General features: G+C 50.4%; 1 protein-coding gene across 1 annotated transcript in view; it reads right to left on the bottom strand.

Moving 5' to 3' along the window:
* The window catches only part of LOC126571003 (uncharacterized), a 21,731-nt gene extending 10,906 nt beyond the window's left edge, over positions 1-10,825 (bottom strand). Inside the window, exon 1 of the mRNA XM_050229193.1 lies at positions 10,689-10,825. Coding sequence (XP_050085150.1) covers positions 10,689-10,714 — 26 coding nt within the window. The 5' untranslated portion in view covers positions 10,715-10,825. The remainder of the gene's footprint in view (positions 1-10,688) is intronic.
* Positions 10,826-11,678: the final 853 nt, after the last annotated feature.

The raw sequence follows: 11,678 nt of genomic DNA, 5'->3' as shown, positions 1-11,678 counted from the left end.
TCGAGATGCGCCCGAAACAAGCCATCTCCGAGAGGCGGGAGAGTAAAAATTACAACCTCACGCCTGACGACGAAGACGATTAAAATCTCAACATCTCGATCCCGAGCCAACAGGACGGGTGCTGGCGATAATGGAGAACAATGGACAGACCACGGTGCAGATAGTGTCACGTCCGTCCCTCCATCCATCCCGGGCGTACGCCAACTGAAGCACATAAATATCTTTTTCACTCTTTTCTCGCTTCACTTGACCTCGGCCGTCGTCGGAGAGTCGGAGGGTCGGATCGGAAGGACTGGAGCGTCTGCTGGAGCTAAACGGTGTCCGAAAATGTTGACACCAACTGTCAGGGGCTGCTGATTGCCGGAAGAGGGATGATTTAATTTTGTCTTAACCTCTCTCTCCCCCGCTCTCACCCTTTCCCAGGGGGAGGGAGAGCTTGAGCTGACATTGTTGTCGTTTTTCTGGTGAGAAAATTCGAGCCCTCTCAAGTATCGCCCAAGTGGCGTACAAATTGGTGCTTTCCGCCAAGCGAAATGCTGCGCCAGATCGACAATGAAGTGATTAATGGGGGGGATGCCAGACAAGTGGGAAAGAACTGGCCACTTGGTGGGGTGCGTGGCTTCGAGAATCTCGTAAAAATGTTCGAAAGTGACTGTCAAGGGCGCCAGTTTTCACTCCACTCCATGGGCTATACGGTACCAGAATTTCCACGAAACTTGATCGGAGGTTTGAAAGTGATGCAGCACCGTGTGTCACGCCGCTGCCAAGTACTTTTCACTTTTTTCCGATTAATTTTCAATTCAAACCACCCTCCTTCAGCCCCATTGCCAATCACGCCATCAACCAGTGTTTGACCGGCACCAATTGAAAGCTAATAAACAAACGGCAAACCAGCAGTGAAAGCGTCACGGGCAACGGGATTGGACCAGATAGAGGTGCTCACCATCGTCATCGTCGTCTCCATCGTCTCCACCGCCGGTTTCATATAAAAGTGCATTTGTCATGACTTATGAATCGGCACTGATTAATTTCAAATTCAATCCTCCTTCCCACCATTTCCCCCACTTATTCCAGCGATCCTCTCTCTATTGTAGGCGCACGCACAGAATGGTGCCTTTGAGCCTTGAAAAACGCATCTCGCCCTTGGTCACGCGAAGGTCCAGCATCTCAAACCGAGCCGAAGCTCAACCGGAGAGCTTGTTCCGTGGTTGGGCGATTTCGTGAAAAGTGCCAAATCGGAGCACCTCGAGCAGCGTAGCCGCGAATTGTAGATTTTTTGGGAACGATTTTCACTTTACGAAACCAAGCGCCGCGTGCAACTGTCACACAGAATGGCGGCCACGCGAGAAGAGCAAACACAATCAACGAAAGCAAATTGAGCAAATCAATAATTCGGACAGTGAAGGCGCACGAAGCGCGAGCGCGCGCGCTAATGCTCCTTTCTCGAAAGCATGAACAATTAAAACAATCACCAGATCGGGCGAACGCTAAACGTTTTACCATGGTTCACCATGGTGAACTGGCGTGCAACGAGGAGAAGGGAGTGACGAAGGCTGAGTTTGGAGGTACCGTTTCACGGTCGACAGTTTTCGCCGCCGTCGCTCGCCGAAAAGCGAGCAGCGATTTATTGAACCAATTCCAAATACGCGAGCAATTGGAAATGCTCCTGAAGTTGCTGTAGCGTTCGTGATTTCGTTTTCTACAAGATCAGACAACTTTTTGAGGAAGTCTTTAGGGCAAAATTGGCTGTTTCAAACTGAGGAAAACCTAGTTTCATTGATGAATTCTCATAAAACTCGTACTGCTTATCAGAAAATTATAAAAACGATGTGAAAAAATGAATTTTATCAGCAATATTAAGGAATTGATGTTCCAATCGGATAGTAAATACAGCCAACAATAAACCATTATCTTAATAATACGAAAATCGCGGAAAAGTGTTTCCACCGCAGTCGGTAGGCAAAGCGCTAAATTGAAAACTTTCGTTAACAAGCCAGCAGCAGCAGCAGAGCAGAATGAGTGAAACCAAAGAGCACGAAAAGCTTTCGTTGCCACAATGAAAGCGACCGCACGGACGAGGCTAATGATATGAAATTATCACATTTACACTCATTAATCACCAGTTTATCCGGTGGCAAACACGATGACACAAGCGTGGAAATGAAACGTGAAGTGAAACGCAATACTCGATCCCGTGTACAGTACAAGCTCAAACACAGCAGAATAACGGGACGATAAAAAGACGATCATCATGGTGTAGATCGCGAGCAGTACAATGTTCGCACAACAAATGATGCGATCGATCGATCGAAGCTTTGTGTGTGGCACGTGCCTCAAGCCGCTTGCTACTCGATTCCGCGTGCAAGATCGTCAGAGATCCTCGAGGGCAGCAATCGATCGGGATGCCTATCGGCAAATCGATTACGATACATAATTCATGATTCAATCGGCTGCTGCTGCCGGTGCTGCATTTCGTTGCTGCTCTCGCCAAGGGAAGAGAGTGAACAGTGAAAGGGGTGGCAGATGGTATTTTTTTTCTTTCGCTCCGGTGACGTATGTAAAATTTGCAATTCCGTCAGATGGTACGTGCGGATGGGCGCCATGTTGCAGCCTCTCGCAATGCCTATCTCCGGGGAAACGTTTCGTGGAATGGCGGAATGTCTTCGCCTCCCCCCTAAAGGTGCATGGTAGTGCGCGCGCGCGCGCCAGAGGGAAAAGCTTGTGCTCCAGTATGGACCAACAGACAAGTAGCTTTCCTTCCCTCGATCCGCTCTTCCTCCTCGCTCGCTGGAATCTGGAAGTCGGTCTGGCATTTCGCGATCTTTCCGTGCCTGGTCTCTTCCGGGAGGATTCACTCACTCACTCAGCGGGTCCAAAGGGAAAGCGATAAATGTGAGAAGCGAACTAAGCGTGATAAGACGAGAACGCGTACACAGCCGTGATCGGTGTGAACGGGCGCTCTCCAATCCTCCTCGTGGAGTGCCCGGATCCCATTTCTCACGCAAGATTGGCAAATCGGCATCGGGCACAAACCGTTTGGTGGCAATCCATCGATCGGCAGGCTGGAAAGGAAAGCCGAGACGGAGCGGTTGGAAAAAAGGGGACGAGAATTGTTCTCCAATGTGTGATTTCCCAGCTTACCACACATTTTACTCACCATTTTCACCACTCCCATTGCGGGCCGACGAGCAGCCACCGTTCATTAGACGCGCGAGATCGCGATCTGACCGTAACCGACGCGCGTTACACTTCCGCTCGCTTATTGGAAAGGGTTCCGTGGCTCTCTGTCTTGTTGTCTGTCTAGCGGGCTCTGTGCGCACCGTTTAACAATCGTTTTTCGGGCCCATAAAAGCAAATCTTCATCTGTGATCCCATTGTGCCCTTTTGTGGAAAAAGGTCAGAGGTGGAGGGCCCTTTTGCCGAGCGCTTCTTCCCTCGCCTCTGTGCCTGACATCCAACTGCAGCCCAGGTGCTTAGATCGACGCATTTCTAGAGCCGCCCCCTGGTCAGCTTCAAAGGCAGAGGCACTTAAAACACTTTTCCCCGAGAGGACAGTGCGTAGTGCATTGTGTGAGGTGCTGGAGAAACAATTCAGTAGCAGCAGCAGCAGCAGCAGCAACATAAGAGACCCAAGTTCAGATGTTTGATGAATGATGTGGTGCAGTGCGGCCAGTGGAAAACGGTCACTCGCTAGTTTTCCACAACATTTTCCGCAAAACTACCACACCGTACCGAGAGTAGAAGAGAGAGAGAGGGGAGAGCTACTAACAAGCGTCTGCTCGCTGCATCCCTTGGCACCGTCGTCGTTGTTGTTGGCATTTTGATTAATTAAAAGATGTTGAACGACGGAACATGGTAGGGAGGAAGATATAAAATTAAATCGCGCTCGCAAAGGGTTCACTTGACTTGGTGCCCCCCTTCATGCGAGTCCCCTCCTCGGCCGGTTGTGAACCATTAGAAATCGTGGCCGGGACCGCGGACAACCGGAAACGCTTAACGAAGGTGACATTAAAAAATTGTTTTTCGCTCGCTCGCTGAGCTTTTATCGTGTGTAGCGTGTTGTTGTTGTTGTTTTTTGTTGCGGCAGTTGTCCGCAAATTCGTGTGTTTTCCACATAGTTCTCAGCCCTCGCAGACCGCCAGTGACATCACATGTGAATGCGTCGCGCTTGACGAAACATTAGAGAAAGCTGAAGCCATTCGGAATCGGGGTTCGTCGCTTACTGGTCGCTCGTTGAAGTCTTTTGTTATCGAGAGCTCAGACTGTTCTTGAGTAAAACGTGTTGTGTTTTTGGGAGTTGTTTCGTGAAAAATTCACCGTTTGCAACATTTTTTCATCGCAAAATCATTAAAATCAACCTCCTACATTACGTAAAAGCAACAATCTTTCTTGCGCGAGAGCGATCCAAGCCGCAATAATCTCCGCTAAGATCACGTTCTGTTTCATTCACAATCAAGCGTCCTCTTGATGCTCACTTTCACCGCCCAGATGGTGCATAATCGAGGCGGAAAAGGTCAAATTAACTCCCATTACACCATTAGAATAGGTCAACCGTCTTCTTCTGTCGGTCTTTTGCGCGAATCGGACGATTGCAGAAGACACCCTTCTGACAGCCCGTGGTCCGATCGGACACAAATTATAGCTTGGTCCACTGATGCCGCAAGAATGATTTATGGTGTCATATGATTTCTGGGAGGCGAGTGCCTCAATAAGGCAGGACGAAAACAAAAGCGGTTTGCTCGCGGGCTCAACTCGCGTCAAATCAACCGCGATCAACGATGATCAGCAGTCAGCCTGCCAGTGGTTCGTCTCAGTTTGGCATCGTGGCCTTTCCGATGCTTTCATTGATGACGTAGCGTATCGGAGAGTTTTCCGCCTTTTTACTTTCGCTAACAGCGCAACAGCGTGGTCCGATCGCGTCGCTGACCGATAAAGGGCAGCAGCGTGATGACCGACGAGGCACTGAAGCTGCTCGGCCAGTCGAAGCGATGGGCTTTTTACACTTTTCCACACCAGGAATATCTGACATCACTCGCTGGGGATGTGTGTGTCGTTGGCGGTGGCTCTATTGTTTGCGCATGGTGCACCGTTCACCTCATGGTTGCACCCCGTTCGGCCTCTGTGTCATCGCGAAATGTGAAGCGAAATTGCATTTTGCAGAATTGCAACAAAACAAAGGGGGCCTACGATCACCGTTGGGGCCGAAGCACGAGGTATCGGTGCAAGAACGTAACGGTCGAGAGCAGCGAACGAATGGGAGCCCCATGCAACCCTCCCATCGATTGCGATGCTCTGTTATGCTTATGTTGAAATGGATGACACTCGTGACGGATGGATGGCGTGCTGCGGATGATGCTAGCTTTGAAGGGGCCTCGGTTGGTAACTTGATCGGAGGGAAATGGCTCTATTAGGCAAAGCTTCATGATGTTACTTCATGGCCAATCGTGCCAGCTCAAAACGGATCTTCTTCATCTGGGTAACGATCTAATTAGGGCGAGCTGCATATTTGCATTTCAAATTAATTGGCCATTGCATATTTAAATTCAAATGTTTTCTGTAAGTTTCCTCCTAGTTCTTGGGTTGCAATCTGCGCGCAAGTGAAAATCCCAAATCCACAAAACCCCTTTACCATCATGACCTCCGATGGCTCGCCAGCTCTTACAACCCTGGCTTCGCTTCGGTGCGCCCGGTGCGGTCTCAAACCGACACAAACAAAAGGCAAGATCCCGTGTCGAATCCATAATGCTCGCAGGTTGGCGTACAGCACAAGCGAACCGCGAATACTTTCGGCAATTGTTAATCATTTCCTCGCTCCCCGGGGGACCCAGCGGTGGAACAATCGGAAGGAGCTACCTGTTGAGTCCCGGCACCAGCGCCCGACTCTTCAGTCAGTCAGTTTATGATGTGCGCAATATTATTCTCAACTTCCCCAGACCGACAACGCACCGTTGGAGGTCAATTCCTCGCTCGCTTGTTATTTTGTTCTGTGGACGGAGAACGAAGAACTCATTCAGAACGCGCGCAAAACCCCAAAAACCACTGCGAATCAAACTGATGTCATCGTCAGCGAGGCGTTCCCTTCATCACAAGAGTAACCATCGGGCGTGATTTACCCAGCCCGGGCACTGCGCTGGACGGATGTTGGCCGTTTCTAGTTGGAGCTTTTCGTTTGGATCTTGATCTTCGTTTTGTTCGGCCGAGCGGAAGAAACCGTTCGTCAGCGAACCGCGAACGGGGTGGTTCGGTGAGGACAACAAGCGACAGCAACGTTGGCTACAAGCTCCACCGGAAGCTTCTGTCGTAAATGGTCCAAAGCCTCGGCTCGTTGCTGGGCAGTCGATGCTGTTGTTGTTGCTCGCACTGGTGGACGTAGTGAGAGAGTAGAAGCGCCAAATGCCGATTGGCACAGCGACCGAGGAAGTACGGTTCACAAACTGTACTCCGTCGTGCGTCTGTCCACCGGCTGTCCTCTTGCTGCGGTTACATAGACCACAGAGCACACAGACACACCTTGAACCGCGGGCGCTGCCAAGCAAAGGAGAAAAAGAAAATCAACCTTTTTGGGGGCCAACTAGGTGAAAATGTGGTGCGTAATCCGATGCGCAAAACCACAAAAACCACCTCATGTTCGCACACAGCACAGGATGTTGATTGCCATCTGCAATTGCATTTCCGGTGCCAAAGACCCGGTGTGGTTGTGACAACAGTTCAGTTCAGTGGCGGATTAGTACATGTTTCACACGCCATTTTTCGCGTAGAACCACGTGCCGCTCCAAAGTAAGGTTTGTGCGTCAACATTCTATTCTGCAAGTTGCAAATGTTCGATTGGAACCGCGGTAGGGAGTGAGCTCATTGTCACAGCTGGTCCCCCGCCCCGGTTCTGTGACCAGACGCTTGTGAGGTGCAGCGATGCATGAAGAAGCATACCATCGAAGCACCATGGCAGAATTAGACCAGACCAGATCGTAGCGAAGAGCGGTGTATGCGTGGTATAACGGATGGGAGTATACCGCCCGAAACACCCGAAGCGAGGGGCTAGGAAGGTAGTCGGTGGTGTCATTACGAGAATGAACGGTATTTAGGGCTGCAGGCAAGTGCTGCTGCTGATGATGATGATGATGATGATGATGTTCCGGAGGGAACTAGACAGCTACTGGCCAGCAGTAAATACCCGCAGCACCAGCAGCACCAGCAGCAGCAGCAGCAGTATATCCGCCACAGTTTGCATGCCACAAACAAAAACCGGAGCCTAGAACTCACCTTCCGCTCTCTTCCACTGGCCTTCCAACAGGGCAACATGGAATGCACATGGGAAGCACGTGAGGACGAAGGCGAGCGCTAGGTGCGCTTGCGCCTGGCCCCGGAGGCGGATTTTAGGCCCCGTAAGTGCAGCGAAGCGTTACAACAAAAAAAAAAAACAGACACACAAAAAGCAACACAAGGGAAATGACCTACCCAGATTTTATGGTAGAACGCAGAACGTGTGCTGGTGGTGGTTGCGCACCTGCACCTGGTGTGTTTGGCCACCAAATGGTCCACCAGGCGGCGGTGGCAGTGTGATGTCAACAATTCGCGCACAGCGGAACAATCGCACAGACCTTGGAGGGTGCGGCGGTGCAGACAATATCGCACCGGGTTACTGGAAGGGTTGCAGAATGCACAGAAGGCATTCATATGCCTGCCAGGCCTTGCAGACTAGCAATACAGCGTGGTTTTAAGGTACTTTTGAACCATTTAATGCCTTTTTATATGAACTAAGCCAAATTCATGATCAACGCCCTCTAAAATGGTATCCGATACGCCTCATTTCGAATCAATTCCGGTATTTCTGTTTGGAATTCGTGTCTTGACATTCCGTGATCATGTGTATATTCAAAGGAAAAACCAACAGAGCCACAGATCCTTTTGCCTTCTCATGAATTATGGAAAACTCCGAATGTTGTCTGTCGCTCCGCACTCTGTAGCGACCAGTTCAGACCTCCCAGACATGTGCTAACAGCCCGTCTGCATCAGTCAATCAATAGATTTCATGCTTCATGAAACTCAATCCCATCCATCGTCCATCGCTAGCGAGCGCGATCGTGTAAAATGATACAAAAAGAACTGAAGAATGACCTTTGCCGTAGGTGTCCACGCCCGCGAAAACCTATCCAACCACAACCGATCGCCCAGACAAGACCAGACCACGGACGCCGATCGAATCCAGACGAATTCGATTTGTCCAACCACGGCGTACTGCTCCGGATGTGCGTTTCTGTGTGGTCGCTGCTGGCCATACACACATCTAGGCTTGTGTAGCACTTATCCTTTCTCACCGGCTCCCTAGCTCCCCCTTCTTGATCTCTTCCTGATCGTCGCGGCGTCGTCTGTCGAACGGAGGAAAATAATCGTCGACTAATAATCCTCCATTCCGCGCCCTCGGCAGATCGGCCGGGGCGGAACAGCAACAACAACAACCGGAAATTGATCAACCCTGTATTCTGTGTTCGTTCTTCTCCGAATTTTCGCGTAAATAACCTGCGTATGTGTGTGTCGGTGCGTGTGGAATGTCGTTGTCGTTCTCACACGGGGTCGCCCAGATCGAGCCAGCGAGGGGTGGGCAGTGACAGGCCAAAGCATAATCACCGCATCGCACGCATCGTAAACAACAATCCAAATTCCGATCCCAGACTGTAACCCCCCCACCCTGCCGCTTCCCTCAAGTGGCTAAAGCTGAAGTGCACTTTTGCTCCATTCTGTGTGAAAAAGGACCGGCGGAGACCCTGGAACGGAACGGCGTCGGTAAATTGAAACGCAAAACAATCGTAAACGTCCCACCCCGCCGGCGAGGTCTGGGAAAGAGCGAAACGCGTGGAAAACAGTTTGCCACCGCCACCGCGCACGCCGCCAAAAATTGAATACGCAAAGTGATCCAGAGTACAGCGCGTAAACCAAAAAAAAACGGCCAGCCAAGAACCTGACGATCGGACAGGGCGAAAGATGGAAAGATCTAACGGAACGGTCGGTGAAGGGAGCAAAAGACTTGCCACTGCCTTGGTCTGGCAGCCACGGAAACGGGCTCATAATTGAAAAGCAACTGTACAGCGTGTGTCCGTGGCACAGCTGGAGCAGATTAAATATTAAATCAATAATCGCGGTGCTTCGGTTCTGGCTGCCCCATTCCCCGTTCACCTTTCTCTCAAAAATGGAACCCCAAACCCGGACGGGTTCTTGGCCACTCCACAAAGTGCCCATATCCGGCGTTGAGCTGTATCGAAACCAATCGAAACACTCCGGAGCGTCTTTTCTTTTTTTGGCCGCCGTTTGGCGCCACCGATCGCCCGCAGATGATCGACGGCAGAAAATCCCTTTTCCCGGCGATTAATCATACACTTGTGGCGGTGTGGGGGGGCGGGTTCTAACCATTCCCCACTAATTGAGGCAAGAAGGTATGGCATGGGGCCGTACCCACCGGGAGAAGGGCCCAAGGGAGGGAAATTTGAACGAAATACCGTTCGGTGACGATGAATTGCTGCTTCACAGTCAGCGCCGATTGCTGGGATGGTCACTTCACTTTGCTGGTGATCGTGTGGTCTACATATAATTAGAGCACGTATGTTGATGATCGTTTGGTGCTCACGATGCTCCTGTGTTTGTGTGTTTGGTTCACGGTTTTCCACTTTGCGCCTCATGCAATCTGCGATCCATCCGAGGGCGGTTAGTACCGTAACCAAATCGTCACCGTCCATCAAACAACGGTGCCAACAACGTTGGCTTCTAGGACCCTCGGACGCTTGATCATCGAGTTGTTTAGGCCGCCTTCCTCATGGTATCGACTTGAGAAGATGAGGATGATTGGGGTTGTGAGGATCCTTCACTTTTGCTCTGATTACTCAGCGATCGGAATCTCGCTTTCCGCAAAACGGCGGTGGATCGATCGAGGTGCAGTGTTTACATTTTTGCGCCGAAAGCGGCAGGGAAAATCATCACACGAAGCTCAGGAGGATGCATTTCTAAAATGATCAGCAAGGAACAAGCAGTACGCAGTAGACACCCCCTCGATGGAGCTTCCGTGCAGAAAATATGTGAATACCTCAACAGCGGCATCCACTTCTCGGTCATAAATCAATCCGAGGCCGTAGTAACACCTTGTACTTGCCACATCAGACCTTACTTCACTCGAATACTGTCGGTAAAGTGTGACATCTGGATAGGAACATTTTAAAATTCAAATTTCTGGTTTTAAGTCTCAAATCTAAATAGGCCAGGGGTTTTTGGAAGCCGCGACCGACGACGCGAACACCCTAACCTACAAAAAAAAAAAAAATACGACCATGAAACCCCGTCGGCCAAACAAGAAACCAGCAAGCCGTATCGGTTCGCGCCGTTTGCGGTTAGTGGTGGTGGCGCCGGTGCCAACAACCCCACCGAAGGTTAAAGAAAATTGTCCTACGAAAACGATCTTTTCCCGTGTGTTCACTCTTTTTCGGTGGTGACCCATTTCTCCCTGGGACGGGGCTAGACCATTCGCAGGTACAACGGGATATGCGTGCGTGTCTGTGTGTTGATAAGTGTTTTTTGGGGACGAATTTCCCGCTTTTCGTTTCGGGTGTGTTTTTGAGCAGCAGCGACAGGGGATTGGTAGTGATTTGTGGGAGTTTTGTACCAAATAAAGGGTTAAAAGTGGGTTCGGAAGGTTGCGTACTTACTTTTTGATCCAGCCAAGTAATCCCATCTTTCAACGATCGACGACGACGGAAGGACGGATTGCAGCACAGCTCAATGGTTCGCGTTCCTAGAGTTTAACACGTTCGCGGCACTCGCGAAGGTCACAAAGATTCACCGTGGGCTCCACCAAAACAGGGTGGAATCGCGGCTTAAAACACTTCTTTCACAATTTTTTTGAAAATTCTTATCTAAAATATTCGCGTCAGCTCTTCAATTTTCGCGCGTCTTCTGTCAACTGCTGGCTTTGCGGTGGAAAGGTAACTTTGATTAAGATTCGAAAAGAAAGTTCATCGATTGGCCTACTCGATTGCGATCCAACTAGGCATCCTCGCTCACATCTCAGTGTTTGCTACGTAATGTCCTTCGGCAGCAGCAGCACCAACACATTGCGAACAGAAACCCCTACAATAACCAGATTCACTCCGTATCTCCAGCGCCGCCTCTCCCTATCTGTGTGTTACTTTTGGCACATTCTCGACCACTCCGCGTTCAACACCAAGCCTCTCCAGGGCCCCGGGGGTGAAGATGTCAAAAGTGGACAACCACATTTCACGAAGCCCTTTCCGTGTCCGTCGGAGGTCTGTAATTATGAGATAATCAACCACTCGGTGTTGAAATGAAAGCATGCAGAGTGGCGGGCTGCCGATGCGGGCCGATGTCACCGAATAATAAACGGGAAAGATGGAACTGGTCCTCCGCCATGACTCCACGATAAGATACTGCAGAGGAATGCACGCACATCTTTACATGCCGAAACGACAGCATGTTTTTGCACATCTACATAAAGAGTTCTCCACTCCTAGGCCCACCGGATATTGGATAATTACGGAGCATTTTACCAACTTTTGTTTTTAGGTTATGCGCGGTGATGGTGCTGCTGGTGCCTCCATCAGTCAACGGGGCCGCAGCGCAAGAAATCAAGAGATCGCGAGATCCGGAACACCCCGGCACCGCTTTCGATTTCGGTGCTT

Source organism: Anopheles aquasalis, chromosome 2, assembly GCF_943734665.1.
Source record: "Anopheles aquasalis chromosome 2, idAnoAquaMG_Q_19, whole genome shotgun sequence".
Lineage (NCBI taxonomy): Eukaryota > Metazoa > Arthropoda > Insecta > Diptera > Culicidae > Anopheles > Anopheles aquasalis.
The sequence above is the reverse complement of the archived record's forward strand: the minus strand, read 5'-3'. Positions and strand labels throughout refer to the sequence as shown.